Source organism: Corythoichthys intestinalis, chromosome 12 (genome assembly GCF_030265065.1).
Source record: "Corythoichthys intestinalis isolate RoL2023-P3 chromosome 12, ASM3026506v1, whole genome shotgun sequence".
Lineage (NCBI taxonomy): Eukaryota > Metazoa > Chordata > Actinopteri > Syngnathiformes > Syngnathidae > Corythoichthys > Corythoichthys intestinalis.
In genome coordinates, this window is record NC_080406.1 from 47,396,299 (window position 1) to 47,414,371 (window position 18,073).

Here is an 18,073-nt window from a genome sequence, read left to right on the forward strand (position 1 = left end):
GAGGCAGACACAGTTGTTGCGTATTTTAGTGAAGAAATAGTCAAATTTCCACCTATCCTTGAAGCGTCAGCAGTTGCAGTCAACTTTTTTTTGTTGATTGTCGCCATTTTAGAAAATTGGGTCACACGGGGTAATGTTAGCGTGCTGCTGCCTTTTACTGGGTAAATGAGGAGCAGTATTTAGTGTGTAGGTGACTTCGTATGCCGGTAGCAGTACTGCTGACCAATTTATTAAGTCTGTGTGCGGGCCAGACGTTATTTATTTTATGACAGAGGCTGGGGGCCGGATGAAATTTGTCCACGGGCTGCATCTGGCCCCCGGGCCGGACTTTGGACATGACTGGTGTAATGGGAGCTGAGCTTCCTGCTGGATTGTTGAATAATTACCGTATTTTCCGCACTATAAGGTGCATTGGAGTATAACACACACATTCAATGAGTGGCCCATTTAAAAACTTTTCATATCTAGGTCGCACAGCGTTATAAGGCGCAGTAGTAGTAGTGGTTGGGGTTGCGCTATGCAGCCACTAAATGTAGCTGCGCTAAATGTCATGCCATGAGTAACCAATATTGATCCAAATACAGGGTGACCCAAAAAAAAAAAACAACAGGAACTTTTTAGCAATCCAATAAAACCAAGACTGTTGGAAGAAAATATTTTCTTTATAGGAATTGACACCTTAAAACATGCCAATTAAGAAACAATGATGGAGTTTTCACTTTTTTAAAATGACATACTTTAAATGGCGTCCTCTTGTACAAATACATTCTTGAAATGTGCTGCTAAGATTTCTCATTGGTTCCTCGTCTGAGATGTTGAATACTGTGAATTTCACCGTGGTTACTAAAATGGCATATTTACTTGCTCAAGGTCACTGTCTCGCAGTGTTGCCACTTGCTCATGTCTGCTAATTAGAGGAGTTCCAAAAAATCGATTATTACATGCATCGCGATTTGACACGGGACGATTCGATTACGATTCATAAAGGTTAAAAAACGAGGATTTTCCCCCATAACTTTGACAGCTGCTCGTAGCGGAACAAAATTTAAGACACGTCTGCCGCCCAGATACCGTTAACGGACGCACGCACGGCGTTATGATGGATGCTCCCGGTTATTGGGAGAGGAATTTACTCCTTTTTAAAAGACTGGAAAATACGTTTGTGTATGACACAGGCAGGGACAGAAGCGCAAGTTATTTTTTTAGAGCGAGAGAGGAAGAGAGATAGTTCGTTGCTCCTTGTCTTTCAGATGTCCAGCAGTAGTTTTTAAGGCATTTCAATTGAAAAATGTCCTTAGTGGGTTGCTAAGACCTGTGTGCGTCTATAAGAGGTTAGTACACGAACTCTCTTGTTTAGCCTTTATTGTTGTTGTTTTTTAGATAGTTAATAGTTAGCGCCGAGCGCCAAGCTTATTAGCTAACGTGTATTTCATATGCAGAACGTGTAAAACCATGATTAAGTACAGTGGGAAAAACAACAAACATGCGAAATAGTACAGAAATCTGTTGTTGTAAGTGCTGCCTGGGAGCCGACAGGCGTGTGTGAGCGTGCAGGGAGAGAAGAAAGTGCGTGCGCTGTAATGAGTGTGTGTGTGGCGATTTTGGAGGCTGCCGGACTTTTTTATGTGCTCAGCAATAAACGCCACAAGTTAAAAGTGATCAAGATCAGTTTTGATTTCCACCTGTCACTCCAAGAGTTACACAAAGGAGGTAACACTGTGAAAACAAAGTATATTGGTTAAAAGAATTCTTATTTCTAAAGACACTTTGTTTGTGTCCAGAAAATGTGGAATTCATTTGACCAGTGTAACTTTTATTGTATTGTTGAGAGAAATAAGTACTCCCTTTAAAATGGTTAATGTTTTTGCACTTTCTTGTAAAAAAAATAAATAAATAAAAACACAGCTTAAGGGCAGTTTTTTGTTGTATGGGCATGTTTCCATCGTACCTGTTGAATCATAAGGATAATTTAAATAAATAATGGACATAAATTTATTTGGCTACCTTATTAATCAGGAATGTACGATGCATCGATAATCGTGATAATCGCGATAACCTTGATCATCGTCATTACCGTGATCATCAAAATCGAATCGTAGCACCCTGAATCGTAATCGAATCGAATCAGGGGTGTGCCTAAGGTGGCCACACCCTTAGTGCCAGTACGCAAAAATTCCCTTTTTTTCTTTTTATTATTTTTTTAAGTGGTCAACAGCGGATTACATGAATGCATTCATGCAGGACGACACCATTTGAAGGACACAATTTTAAAATGAAAATTCCATAATTGTTTTTTAAATGGGATGTTTTAAGGTTCCAATTACTATGAATAAAATATTTTATTTTCTAAAAACTTGTCTTTGGGTCACCTTGTTGTTGTAGTTATGTTATGCATCCAGTAATGGCGCTACGCTTAAGGGAATGTCATGATTAACCAATATTGATCTATATATATAAGGCGCATCTGATTATAAGGTGCACTGTCAGCTAGAGGTGGGAATCTTTGGGCAACTAACGATTCAATTACGATTATGTTTCAGAGGCTCCGATTCGGTTATAAGTCGATTATTTATACTTCTCCAAAACGCAAACTTGCGGTTACACTTCAGGGTGACACTTCAAACATGAAAAATCGCTGTTTAACATGAAAAAAAAAATCAATTAGTGACACCACAAGCAATGACGAAAAGTGCTTTTTTGCGGAGTGGAAAGCTTAGCGGTTTAGCGAACGTACTTCCGGTGAACATTTCAAAATAAAAGCACGTCGTGTTTGTCATATAAATAACGATTTCTGGAGTGCAGTGCATTCCTCCTCCCGCAGCCCAGCAAAGGAGCCATCGTCACTCCCCCGGGATCCAGGGTGGTTCCCCGGACCACCCGCGCTCCCGTCAACCGGCCCCCAGGGATGGGAAGAGGGAACGCACCGGGGAAAAAAGACCACTCAAAAAAGAGTCACCCGAGGAGTTGAAGGAAAGCGAAATCCAATATGAAAAGAAAAGGGAAAGAAAGTTTCAGCCCAAGTGGTGAGACCGCTGGAATTGGGTCAGCTCCGAAGATACAAAAAACAAGGTTTACTGTGAGGTGTGTAGATCAATACCCACATATGCAGGCAATTAGGTTAGAGAAAAGTCAACGAGTATATGAAACCTATAGTATGAACATAGCATGTGATAATTAAATCATGTGAACTACGGAGAAAATAATGTCGTCATAATGACGGTCCAGTTTGAAAATTGTGAGCCATAATTGGATTAGTCATCTCTTTGACTTCTAAATTGTTGCCATGACAACCGAGCCGGGGGAGACTTTCAGAAGGTGGTAAGGGGAAGACAGGAAAGCTTCACCCAGGCACGAGGCTCTCCCGCAGGCCCGCCTCCCCCTGGAGGTCCCAAGAAAAATTTTTGTTTGTTTGTGTGTTTGTTTCCCAAAAACATTAAAATATGGGTAAGTAGTCAGTGGAGTCAATTTGGGTTTATTCATGTTTCTCGTTGGTTCATCCGTCTTCCGGTTTGGTGCACCCTGTAAAGTTGAAAACGGGTAAATGATGACGGCAAACACCAATTTGTTACACACCAACGTTATACAAAAATAACAAAAATCATTTTAGCGCAAAAACACGTGAGGAGGAGATGGAGGAAGAACTAGAGCGATCATGGAATGATTATGGATGTGATTGTGAAGTTGGAATAGAATTATTGGCACAATAGAAGCCAAAGAGTTAAGAGGTGCAAAAAAAGATAATTTGGACCCTCTTTAGGTCAACAATGTCTCTTAAACTATTGTCAATAAATGTTAAATAACATAATATTTAGTTGAAAAATCTTCATAGCAGTTCTGCTAGCTGTTCTGGTAAAAGCAATTGTATCTGACATGGAATGAGATGGAAGACCTATGTTCTTCTAAAACCCTCGTTTTTTTCTCTTTCTCTTGTGTGCCACCAGCTCATGCGTTTGATGGCCTCCAATTCCCGCCTGGAGCAGAGCGTCAACACGTGCATGTGGGTCCAGAAAGTTTTAATCTGCCTGGTCCTGATTCTGCTTTTACTCAACCTGTACTGCATCCACCTGCTGATGTTCTACCAGCAACTATCTTGACCAACAAAGACCGTTCAAGGGACACAATTCGGTGCCGACGATCAAAGACGCTTTTAACAACTTGGCAGCATTTTATAAGCTGGAAAAAAAGGTATTTATTACTAAAAAATATGAAGGAAAGATTTATTTTTGTGATCATATTGTATGTACAATATTTTATATGATATTGAAGATGTGAAAATAAACACTTAATTCACGTAAGTCATTTTTGTAGCGTGGACATATAAGTATAGATTCAATCAGTAAAGTTGCGGTCCTTCGCCGCCAACAGTTTACATTGCTTCTAATTAGCTAAAACTACAGAAGCAATTAGCAGCGGGCACAAGGACACGCGCGCATTGCTTATTGTCAATCTGTTTTATCTGCGACGCCGAGCAATCAGGACCCGCGTGATGAGCGGCCATTTCTGTTTAGTTATCAACACGTGCCGTCCGAACGCGGTCGGCGGATGAGCAACAGTAATGAGCACATTCTTGCGGTGCTGATTACCATGAGGTTGTTTGCAAAAGCCTCCGAGACCGCCCGCTCTAACCTACTTTGAAGTTTTAACGCTGCTGGAAGTTAATGGAGTCTTTGGGAGTGGGAAGATTGTGGGTCTTATATGGCTCACCAAAGAAATAAAAAGCATTAAAACATTTGACTCAAAAATACATCATTAGTACTACCCCCACCTTTAAATTGAACATATAAATTTTATCCTTCTACTGAGTTTGTCACTAGTAGCGAATTCATTCGCTGCTAACCCTCCGAGTTTAAATGGATTGAACTTCCATTGCCGTCAATGGCAGCCAACGAGCTAACATAATATGTGTAAGTTGCCACTCAGGTTGTTGTTGTTATTGTGGAGACTCATTTTGAAGTCTTATTCTTCTGTCATTAATCGACCGATTGACTTTGCACCCATGTAGCATGGGCTTGTATCATTACATTCTCGGAGCCCGATTTTTTATTTCTTGTCTTACATCTTATATCTGTCATGAATAAAAAAACAAGTCTAAATGACAAAATGTTCATTTTTTTCCTCTCCATTTTATCAAGAAAATGTTTCTGTGAAATAACTTAGCAATCATTTGTCTAAAATATTGTATTAATCTTGGAATTGTCAAAAAAAGATACATTTCTTGGCAGTGTTGTTTTGGCAGCCCTTTTAATTTTTGTTTTAGTCTTTAGGATGAAAATATTTACAAGTCTTATGTCACACTTAGACAAGATGTAGCGGACTCAGATGCAAAATTCAGTCAGAATGCAATGAACAACTTACAACTTAGAATATCTTTGGCTATGGACTGGCTTTGGTGGCATCGAAGGGTGAAGACACTTTGGCACGAGACTAGGGAATGACAAACAATTTAAGCATATAGAGCCTACCCACGTACCACGTGTTCGCTGTAGGGTTCCGCCCACTTGTCCGTCAAAACATAGTGTTAACCTATTACGCCTACGTACATTTCTCCTATTTACGGCGTGTTTTTCTGCTCCTTAACATTAATAATCAAAATGGTGAAGGCGTGTGTGGCTGTTGGTTGCACTAACAGAGAAGATGGAAGGAGAGACTTGAAGTTTTACCGTATTCCGAGGGATCCAAAGAGAAGAGCGAAATGGACGGCTGCAATTCGACGTGAAAACTGGACACCCAAAAATCACCACAGACTATGTAGTAGTCATTTTATATCCGGTAAGATGCATTTAATATATATTTAGAGGGTTTGGGCCTGACAACCACAATTAAGATCATTGCTAGGCTAATCGCCGACAACATACGACGTAGTACGACATAGTTTCAAATTCAAGATGTTTGTGACTTCCCTTTCTTCCACCATCGTTATTTTTTGAATAATATTTAGCTGGTACCAAGTAAAAGAAACTGGCCTCGTCTACGGGGCTGACAAATAACCACAATTAAGATCATTGCTAGGCTAATCGCCGACAACATACACGTATGTATGTAGTGAGTGCTATCGCTAAACCATAAAAACATTAAAAGCCTTAACTCCATTGACAAACGACATGAAATACATTAGACTTGACAGTGGATGTTAGCAATAACAAAAGAATTCGAATTGAAAATTTCGTAACTCACCTTTCCAAGCACAAGATAGATTCCTGCCAAACGAGGACCTGTTTCACCCAACCAGCAACGAAGTATTTATAAGTGTCCAAGCTCTTGAAGTTTTTCGTGAGAATAGGCTGATTTTGTGTGGACAAGATCATTGTAAATATCAGCGTAGCAGATGTCAGGCAGACAGGACGAAGACAGTGGGTCGAAAAACATCGATTTGGGCATCAAATATGGATCTGGCGACTGTATAGAACGAAGCTTTTCCTCATAACGCCTTTTATGCAACAGATCCAGTGAGTTTGCGGCATCAGAAAGCACCGGGTCTTCCATGAAATGCATTTTAAATTGCGCCATCAATTGAAAACAATGCTAATACAGAGTCGTTTTGACGGACAAGTGGGCGGAACCCTACAGCGAACACGTGGTACGTGGGTAGGCTCTATAGGAATGCAGCACAGGTGGGACAATAGGTAATCATAATCAGACAGGATAGACAGCAAGGAGGGTGAGTGTTGGAAACAGGAGGGTAAGGCTTCAAAATAAAGCAGGAAGAGACAACAATATACCAAGACATGACAACCCAAACCCAGGCGTGACAGAACCGCCCCTCTAGGACCGGATCCCAGACGGACCAGGCATCTCAGGATGGTCCCCATGGAAGTCTGCAATGAGGCTATGGTCAGGAATAAAGAGGTAGGGGACCCACTGTCTCTCTTCGGGGCTGTACCCTTCCAAATCGACGAGATACTAGCGTCCCCTGCCCCTGGACCGGACCGCCAACAGCCGCTTGACCTTGTAGGCGGGGCCGGCGTCAACATCCAGTGGGGGTGGCGGGGGCGGAGTCGGCAGCGCAGGGCTTTCCACCATGGGTTTCACTTGACTCACGTGGAACGTGGGGTGGATCCAAAGGGTCCAGGAAGGCCGCAGTCGAATGGCCGCAGGTCCCACCACTTTGGAGACTGGGAACGATCCAACAAAGTGGGGTGCCAGCTTCCTGGATGAGGGTCGAAAAGGGTGATCCCAGGCGCTGAGCCAGACCCGCTGCCCCGCCTGGTAGGAAGGCGACGTCGACGGTCCGCCATTCTTTTCATTCTGTCCCCCTGTCGGGAAAGGACCAGGTGGGCAGCCTCACAGATGCGCCTCAACGGCGGACCAAGGCGGACGGAGGCAGAGGGAACGGAGACCTCCGGCTCCTGGGCGGTGAAAACTGGAGGGTCGTAGCCGAACACAAATTTAAACGGTGACATACCCGTAGCTGAGGTGGGCAGCGTGTTATGGGCGAACTTGATCCAGACCAGGCGGTTGCCCCGTGTCGATTGGTTCTGGGACACCAGGCACCGGAGGCCGGTTTTCAACTGCTGGTTCAGGCGCTCGGTCTGACCGTTGGATTCCAGATGATACCCAGAGGTAAAGCTTGGCATGGCAAGGATCAATTTGCACAAGGCCCCCCAGAAACGGGACACGAACTGGGGCCCCCGGTCAGATACAATGTCTTAGGGGAATGCATGAACCCGAAACATCTGCCGCATCATGATCTCAGCAGTGTCTTTGGCGGAGGGCAGGGCTGGTAGCGCAATAAAGCGGGCCATCTTAGAGAATCTGTCGACCACTGTGAGGTTGTGTTGTTGCCTTGTGAGATCGGGTGTCCTGTGATTGAATATATAAAACGATGGTTTCCACACACATCCAAGCGGCCCGTTTCATTCAGGAGCATAAAACACCGCGTGAAATATGAAATAAACATGCTTTTAGGTGTCATACGCACTTTAACATACAGCCGGTTGGCCAAGAGTCTTTCTAGTACTTTGGCTATATGCTGCTGGTGGGTGGCTCGGTCAGGAGAATAGATCAGAATATCATCTAAATAAACAAATACAAAGCGGTCTAAAAATTCACGTAGAACGTCTGCCATCAATCAATGCCTTAAAGAAAGCAGGGGCGTTGGTAAGACCAAACGGCATCACAAGGTATTCATAATGGCCATCCATAGTGTTAAAAGCCGTCTTCCACTCACCCCCCTCCCGTATCCTAACTAGGTGGTAAGCATTCCTTAAGCTTTGTGAACTCCTTGGCTTGTTGCAACTGATCGAAAACTGATGACAATAATGGGAGTGGATAACTGTTCTTAATTGTGATATCGTTCAGCTGGCGATCGTCAATACACGGACGCAGGCCTCCGTCATTCCCCATGAAGAAAAAACCTGCCCCAACAGCAGAGGAAGAAGGGCGGATTTAACCCGCCTTTTAACGAGGACTGGATGTAATCCTTCATGGCTTGTCTCTCGGGACCAGAGATCGGGTAGAGCCATCTCCTGGGGATAGTGGACCCAGGGATAGGTTTGATGGCACAATCATAAGGTCTGTGAGGAGGTAATGACATGGCTCTGGTCTTGCAGAAGACCTGGCTTAGGTGGTGGTAACAAGCGGGGACTGTACTCAGGTCGATCTCCGGTCCTGAGGAGGTAGAAAGAGACGTTATTAACATCAACCTTCTAGCCACCGTACTACCCCCCCCACACACACACACACACACACTTCCTTGCCCAGTCACTACCCCAGCCCACAATTGTCCCAGTTTTCCATTGAATGTGCGGGCCGTGTTTACACAACCAGGAGAACCCCAGCACCACAGTCTGAGTTGAAGTTGAGAACAGTCATACTCATAGTCTCTGTGTGTCCTTGTACCTCAACCGGTTCGTTAGTATGGGTTAGTGTTGCACCGATACCATTTTTTGGCCCCGATACAGATACCTGGCTGTGCAGTATCGGCCGATACCGATACCCTACCGATACCACCCCGTATACATATATATATATATATATATATATATATATATATATATATATACACACACACACACCCAAAGAGCTACATAATTGGATGTGAAATCATTGCTATCAAGGCTTTGTCAGGCTGTTGCTTACCTTTGCAAAATAGGAAAAAGTACACTAAACCCTAGTAGACAATAGTTCAATAAACCTTTGGCTCTCAATAGCCAAAATAGTGCTACATTTGTGAAATTAATAAAACATGTATAATACTAGCCCAACAGTAAGAAAGTAAAAATAAATTCATAATAATAAACTCTGAATGAACTGAATAAACTTTTTTAAATATCTCAAAGTCCAAACAGTGAAACTTTCATGAAATTATTGTCACATTCTGCTGCTGGTTAGATTGTGTTTTGTTGCTGGGCTGGTAGTGGGGACGTTCCTGACGTCGCACCTGAATCCAATGCAGGCTCATCAACGCAGCATTTAAGCACGGGTGATCTCAGAGAAGGCTGCTGAGATATTTGCCTTGCTGACCGCCATTTGACATCTCGCACTATAGTCTCGCTACATTTGCTTGTTACGCCCCTGCATTGGGTTTTTTCTGTTAGTGTGCTACTCTCATTTGTAACCTCTACCCTGTGCAGGTATTTGAGTGTTTTTATTTTGGCTTTTTGGCTCTGTAAGATGTGCTTTAATGCTTTTGCACACTAACAGTATTTAAACCAATTATGTGTGTTTGAAACTAGGTGTTATGATTATGTTTTCTCATGTAACAGTCTATTCGCTTGTGCTTTAGTGCTTACACAATGAAAAGAGTCATGTTTCTGTTTTCAGTAGACGTCACCATAATGTTTCTGTTTTCAGTAGACGTCACCATAATGTTTCTTTTTTCAGTAGACGTCACCATAATGTTTCTGTTTTCAGTAGACGTCACCATAATGTTTCTGTTTTCAGTAGACGTCACCATAATGTTTCATTCTGGTTTCTGTTCTCAATAAAAGACGCGGTCCCCAGGTTGGAGGCAGATAAGCTTGTTGTGAGCCACTCGCTCCGCATCAACCTTTCTTCTGACGGCCGTCAGCGTAAAACCTTATCTCTGTCTCCGTTCTGATCCTTGTCTTCGTCCTCCTCTAGGTCTTTATTATTTTGCTAGATACAAGTAAGTTTAGACCTAACAGGCTCGCTGCCTATCATCTTAGTAACCTTCGAGTTTGTAGCATTGAGCTCCGTCGACCTGCTGTCACGGACTCCTTTTATTATCTCTACTATCCTGCGATCGCGTGTTATTTTTTGTTTGCAATCATTAAACCCTTGTACGTATCCCCCGCTTGTTGTCTGCTTCGAGGTTCAACTTTGTTTCCTTATTTGTGGACGCTAACAATTATAAGTAATAATAATTGACCACAGCATTCCGTCTCTCTATTAGCCTCCTTTTTTTCGGGAGAGGGGAGTCCCTTATTTCAATTTCTGAAAGGTGGCAAACCTACTTTGGAAAGAGTTCCCAAATTACTGCGGCATTTCTTTCAGTAAAAGACAATAAAAGTAAAGTAGACGTAGTGAACTGACCAGAGATTGTTGCTCCGGTCCAGTGCCCTTCCTCTGGAGAGCAGTCCTGCTCTTCCAGGCTCAAACTCGTCGTGTTCGTTCATGTTTCGTCTTCAAATGTTTTATCAGGTTCGAGGTATTGAAACTGGCCGATTTAACTCCACATCTCGAAATTTTCAGACCGCAAATCTTGCATGAAGCCATTGATTTTAATCGACGGATTTCTATTTTGAAATATTTCCCAACCGCCCCCATTTCTCCTGGTTTGTTTTCCTCAATATGAAAAAACATCTTTGTCATTGGTCAGAGTGGCTATTGGCCCGCTCTCATTGGTCTGGAGCAGGCCAATAGCGATAGCTGCTTGGTGTTCACGTGTCATCACACAACACAGAGACAATGTAGTGAGCGCCAGGAGGGGAAAAAAGGCTGCGGTCAAATGTTATAATAATGGACCGGTAAATGGTATCGGCGCCGCCTTTGTTGGTACTCGCCGATACCACCATTTCGGCCGGATCGGCGCCACCTGCCGATATTAGTATCGGTATCGGTGCATCTTTAGTATGGGTTATCGTAAACAGCCTGTTGCCGTCAAGGGACCTGAGAGGAAGAGCCTGCAGTCCCAACAGTCCCAACTCGATGGCATAGTCATTGACAGAGCGGCTGCCTTGCAGCAAGTTTCCCAGTTCCCACGCACGAGGCCGTTCGGTGCAGACTGGATCGAACGTCCTGATTAGGGCTTCTCTGAAAGCAGTGAGTGAGTAACAAATTGGAGAGTCACGCTCCCACTCGGCCATCGCCCATGCCCGGGCTCGGTCTTTCATATGAGTGACCATGTACACGATTTTAGCTCGGTCCGAGCTAAACTCACCCGGAGTACAGTCCAAACGTAGCGTAAAATCAGTAATAAATATTGTACTGGTACCAGCCTCTCCAGAGAAACGCTCCGGTGGCGCGAACCAGAGTGAGTGGAAAATGCCAGCGAGGGGACAGCAGTTGCCATAGGCGAAGTGATGGGCTGAAGCCTACCCGCCAAGTTGGTCAGTTGAGCTGTGAGCTGGATCAACGGGGTGGCCATGGCCGTCTGGAACAGTTCCTGACGGTCGAGTCTGTAGTCGTGGCCCTGGAGCAAAGTGGAAAGCTTGGCGAATTCCGCTGGGTCCGTCACACTAAGAAAAGACGTAGCGGACTCCGATGCAGAATTCAGTCTTTTAATAACAAATGATCAGAGGTAGGTACATACTGAGGGCGCTCCAGCAGGAGGAAATAACGGGCTGTGGAAAAAAAATGATACAAATGAGAAACGAGAGCCAGGGAAAATGCACTGGAGTTGACAACTACAACAAAGGGCTATGCATGAGGCACAAAATAACAAAGAGCTATGGCAGAACGCTATGAACAACTTAGAATATCTTTGGCTATGGACTGGCTTTGGTGGCAACGAAGGACAAAGACAATTTGGCATGAGACTAGAAGTGACAAACAATATAAGCACATGAGGAATGGGGCACAGGTGGGAACAATAGGTAATCATAATCAGACAGGAGAGACAGCAGGAAGGATGAGTGGTGGAAACAGGAAGGTGAGGCTTCAAAATAAAGCAGGAAGAGACAACAATATACCAATACATGACAACCCTCACCCAGGTGTAACATTTTAGTTATATTTTAGTCATTTCAAATTGTTTGTCTTCGTTTGGTTTAGTCGACCAAATTTCGTACATTACTCAAAATGTTTTCGTCTGTAAAGCTTTAGTCCAATAAAAAAAGGTTTCCAACCATTTCAAGTGAACATAGACGAGCACATAATGTAGTGTCTACAAGGACAACGTCAACTTGGTGATGATAATACAGTGGTACCTCTACATACGAAGTTAATCCGTTCCAGGAGCTTGTTTGTAAGTCGAAATGGTCGTATGTCGAGCAGGATTTTCCCATAGGAATACATTATAATTCCATTAATTTGTTCCACAGCCCAAAAACCTGCACTAAATCCTTAAAAAATACTGCTGGTACTATTACAAATGGCAATTACATATAGCAAAACAAAAAAATAATAACTAAAAATCGGATTAATAATATAATAATAATAATAATAATTCCTGTAATAGTGTAACGAAACGGGTTCTAATAAGGCGGACGTTTTTTTCTGTACCTGAAGGCACCGCAGCGCTGACGTGACAAAGAGGGAGGGGAGCGGGTGAAAGTTTACTTTCGCTTTCAATGCTTTCTTGAGAACATCGTCAATTGCGGCAGACAGCAGGAGTTTTGTGTTGAATAAGTTGTGAAAGAAATGATGAAAACGTGGCGAAGCTGGCGATTTCTCTGGAGATGTTACCACAATAAGAATTGTCAGCTTAACTTATAAAGACTGGCGAACGATGGTCGGAGGAGGAAAGTGGAGATGTATTGTTGAGCCATTTCACGGATGCCCACCCTACGCTCATATTTTTCTGTCATTTGCATCTTCATGTAGAAGGTAAGCTTCAACTTTTTCCTTGTTTCACCACCTGTACCAACCTTTTCTGAAACGTGTTGATTTGTCACACAAGAAAATCCGCCGTGCATTCGTTTGCGGTGCTGCCATTGTCGTCGTATTTCGAGCATGTCGTCGGATGTAGAAACAAATGGCGAGTCAAATTTTACGTCGGATGTCGAAAAGTTCGTGTGTCGAAGCGATCGTATGTAGAGGTACCACTGTACACACTCAACAGGAAAAGCAGTACATCATTTTCAAATAAACCCACCTGGAAGCCACGAACTGTATGTTAAAAAAAAAAAAAAGTTGTCTGAGTGTAACACTGGGAAGTCTGGGATTTTTTTTTTTGCTATTCTAAGGCTACTTCTACACTAGGAGGGATAATGGCCTTAAATGTGTAATTAGTTAGATCATACAGCATGTTGGCTACACTAATATACCTCTTGTCCGGATTAGTTGTTACCAGGGGTGAAAGTGGGCCAGAACGGTCAGGAACGCTGTTCCGGTATAAGATTCAGGGCCGGAACGCAGTTCTGGTATAAGATTTAGGGCCGGAATGCTGTTTTGGTACACGGTGCTTTGATTCTGAAAATATCACAGCAACTGTCCAAACACTAGGTAAAAAAAAAAAAAAAATGATGAGCCGCCACACATGCATTTGATCTCCAAGAATAAAACAATCTGCCAACATCATATTTACATACACAAGTGTTAACAACAAGCGAAAATGGATCAAATCTTTAAGAGCAGGGAAAGAGTTGAGGAGGCTTATTTATCATATTTAGTTTTATTTGCTATGATGGGGGAGTTCAGAACATCTTTGCTGTCAATGTGCACTTTGGACTCACATTTGTTCATTTATGTTAGGCTACTTATTCATTTCCTTATGATTTAAAAAGGTCAATGTTTGCGCTATCTTCAAAATATATTCCATTTCACTCTGCATAATATGTCATTTGTACTTATTTTTCTGAATTTATGTTACTTATATCTTTATTATTTAAAAAAAAAAAAAAAAGGAAAAGGAAATGTTTACATTAACTTCATTTTTTAAATACATCCTATGTTCTTAAGTAGTTAAAATTTAGATTTGGCATTTAGTATGTGAGAAAATGAGGGAAAATAAAAATTAGGAGATGGAGGTTGGGGTTATTGTTGTTTTTGTTAGGTTTTATTTTGCAAATCATTGAAAAAATACAATTTTGAGTAAAAAAATCAGTTTTTGTGTTATAGAAATAACTATGCCAAAACAGTTTTCTTAGCATTTCAGTCGTTGTAGGAGGTTTGACCCCCCACCCCCACCCCCACCCTCCCAAAAAAATGACAATAAATAAATAAACAAAATTTCTTGCTCCGTGGCGACCTTCACGTCGGGGAGTTCCGGCAAGAAATTCTAGCCACTTTCACCCCTAGTTGTTACACGGAAAATGTTGTCGGGTAATATTACCCACCACTTAATATAGACTGCTGTCTCCATACAACAATCGGGTACAAAGGAATTGACGTCATGGAGCGTGCCATCGCCATTTTTAGTGCAGCACGCTGGCATTGTAAACAATGGAGGCAGACGATCAAGACGTGGTCCTGCTCCTCTTTTCTTTTCCACATTGTTTAGTTTATCATCTAAAGTGTAGAACAGGTGTCAGGAACCTATGTCTTCGCCAGCCATTTCTGACTCTTTTGATCAGTGCATCTGCCTGTCCGCTAACCTGTAATTTTAAATGTGGTACCAGCCGACTCGTTCGACCTGACAATGCATTCACATATTTTTCTTGAACCTTGAAACGTGCGTCGCAATAATATGCTTCAATTCATTGCCCATTGGTGGTCCTCCCAGCGCGGATTACAGGAGATGTGTGTTTTATTACAGAGCTCGTCTCCACCTTGTCTCCGATCAGCCAGCAACATTGCGTATTCTGTCTTGCAAAGATAGGGAAAAAAAATCTTACCGTATTTCCAAACAAGCAAGATGGAGCTTTAGCTAGCTTTAGACACATCCTAAACTCTGATTAGGAGAGGTAGGGAGAGGCACAACACATCTCACATGAGTGACATGACCCAAACACTGCTACGATGTAAGCTGACGTACTCACAATATGAAATATGTCACACATTGTTAACATATGACAGAAACAGTCGCATTTTCATCTCGTCAGGCGAAAACTGGAAGTTGTCTTGTTATGTTGTAGTCTCCCAAGCCATGTTTTTTAGCTTGTCATTGTGATGTCATCATCATGAAAAAATTGTTCATCGGCGAAATATTTTCGTTATCGCCATTGTTGACAAAGACAACACTTTGTTAGTATTAAGAACAGAGGTGGGTAGAGTAGCCAAGTATTTTACTCATGTAAGAGTAGCGTTACTATAAAATAATATTACTCAAGTAAAAGTAGTCCCCAAAAAATGTAGTCAAGTACAAGTAAAAAAGTATACAGTGAAAAGAATGCTTTTTTTTTTTTTTTTTTTAATAAATAATGGTATTTTTTTCTCTCTCTCAGCACAAACTTATCTATGTGAACTGTTGTATAGTTATACTGCACAATAACAAATTACATAACCATATTAGCGTATTGGCCCGAATATGACGGCCCTGATTATAAGACTTTTTTCTGACTTCCCTTCTTTTTTTTTTTAAGTTTGAAAACACCAAACACCAAATTAATTTTTATACAGAAAATAATTACAGTACATCCGAAGCAAATATAACAATATATTTAAGAAAAAAAGCATGTTATTTTGCCTCATTCAAATCTTAATATCTGAACATTTAAATATGAAAACTAAAGTGCAATCACATTCCTAAATGAATGGCTTCTGGTTTTTGAAATGTAAATAAATCAATCTATTGTGATAAAACAACAAAATGGCAATAACTGTATTAACCATCAAAGTGAATTCTAACTGTAAGTTAGTCTTGAAACGAATCTGAATAAGGAAAAACATTGCAGTAAAATAATGCAAACTGGTCAAACTAAAAAGAGTAGCTGAGATCTGTCATGACAGAACATCGCTTCAAAGATATCTGGCGCCCTCTAGCGTCCTAAATGGATATAACGTCTAGACCGCAAATATAAGACGACCCCCTCTTTTTTAGTCGTATTTCAATGCAAAAAACACCGTCTTATATTCGGGCCGAGACGATAAGTCAAAGAAATACCATTTTAAAAAAAAAAAAAAAAAAAAAAAGGGAGCATTATTCCTCCAAAGAGCATGAGTGCCCTCTAAAAATTCCTGGAAAAATTCCTTGTTTGAATAGTGAAAACTGCTTTTGTACTGCTCAAGTAAAAGTAAAGAGTATTACTTGGTAAAACTACTTTTAGTAGTACATTTTTTTCAAATAGTTACCCCAGTAAATGTAACGGAGTACATGTAACGCATTACTACTCCCCTCCAATTATGAATCTAACAAATCTAAAAAAAATTACATACTGTATGTCTTAAAAATAACCAAATATTTTGATTTTTTTCATAAAATTCTAAATTGTTTTTCAAATATTCTTTCTTAAAATACTAGTACACATTTTTAATGCACTAATCTTTTTAACTTTTTGTCAATTTTTTTTCAAAATTCTCCCTAAAAACCCACCAGAAAATAAAAACGTTGCATTAAATCAAAAAATGTGTCATTAAGTGAATACTTCCTCTCTTTCCTCAAAGTTTTTATTATAATTTTATGTATTTTTTTCCTTCTAGTTCTGTTCTGCTCCAAGACAACAACTTTAATTGCCAACTTGAGTGATGTCCCAGCCTTGAAGCCATTTTAATGGTCACAATAGCTAAGCTGTCGTTAATTCCAGAGTCTGTGTTGGGAGACGTGAGCCCCTCGATTGCATCAATTTGACATCAACTCAAAAGGCGCCTCAAAGTCAGCGTGACCTCCGGACATCACATCACTTGCCGTTTCAGCATGTACTCATTGAGTCTGTTTGGGAGGAGGGATCAATAGAAAATGAATGAGTGTTGCATTTAAGTCCAAGGATTTTCCGGGCGGAGTCGCTGAAATGTACTCAACATTTCAAGTACTAGTGGCTTTAATCGACTGAATATGCTTAGTTTGTATTCAGTTGATGATCTGTTTTTCATAATTATTTGTGCTGGCCGTTTTTGGGGTAGGCTATTTTACCCGTGGTGTTCCCTAAGGTCCTATCCCGTATCCACCGTTGTTTCCATGTTCATTAGTTGCTCCATTCAGTTTCATCATGCAGATGGCAGAAAAAAAACAATAGCTTATGTATATTGTTTTCTATTGGCTTTGTTATTTCATGAATTGACTCTGGCTGCCATTGACGGCGATAGACATCCAAGCCATTCTGAAGCGGCAGACTGGTAGCAATCCTGTCTTATTGATTATCAGTGTTGTTAATAACGACGTTGTAGTATATCGGCGTTATTTTTTTCAGTCGTAATTAATTTTCCCTTCCTTTCAACACAGTTACCGTTACTGAGGATGTGAAGGGGCTCGTTACTATCATTTGGTTGAATGAAGTGCAAGTTGTCTGAGAGCAGAGCGGGATGAGGGAAGGGTGTGGTGACGCTGATGCAAACGTGGTGATGATTGGCTAAGTGGCTCAGAGTGTTAGCATAGCATTCGCGTTCTTGTTCGCATTTACCGTGACGAGCGTCATCTTAAACTCTTGGGCAACTTTTTTTTAACATACAGTTGATGACGTCAAAGCGGGTACAATTTATTGAAAATAGCGGACTGTTTTTCTGCCAAGTATGCATCTTCATCACCAAATTAGTATTGTGCTTGTAGACGCTACAATGTAAGAATAATTTGGATTTTTTTTTTTTTTTTTTTTTTTAATGACCAAAAATACGTAGTCATCTGCCCTAAACTTTTCTTGAGTTATGTTTCCATGAACCTTGTGTGAACATTGTGGGTTAATAAAAAAAAAAAAAAACTAGAGCAAAGACAGGAGAGGCAAGAGATTCAGAGCTTCAACTGCATATTGAAAAATCTATATATGCAGTATATATTAGGGGTGTGGTGATACACACAAGTCACGGTTCAGTGCGTACCTCGATACGGGGGTCAGGGTTCAATGCGGGTTCAGTACAACAGGAAAAACAAGAAGGTTTTTTTTTTTTTTTTCCTCACAGCATTTGTATACCGTTACACTCG

The 18,073-nt window shown here is 41.4% G+C and overlaps 1 protein-coding gene across 2 annotated transcripts in view; it reads left to right on the top strand.

Annotated features, from left to right (window-relative positions):
• The window catches only part of LOC130927135 (motile sperm domain-containing protein 2-like), a 58,404-nt gene extending 40,363 nt beyond the window's left edge, over positions 1–18,041 (top strand). Inside the window, exons 15-16 of one of the 2 annotated variants that reach the window (XR_009066355.1) lie at positions 3,942–4,185; positions 16,642–18,041. Coding sequence is in view for 1 of the 2 variants with exons in the window: in XM_057852714.1 (XP_057708697.1) it covers positions 3,942–4,094 (153 nt within the window). In the remaining variant the exon portion in view is untranslated. Of the gene's footprint in view, positions 1–3,941; positions 8,284–16,641 lie in introns of those variants that run through there. The other variant, XM_057852714.1, reaches the window with a different exon arrangement.
• The last annotated feature ends 32 nt before the right edge of the window (positions 18,042–18,073 follow it).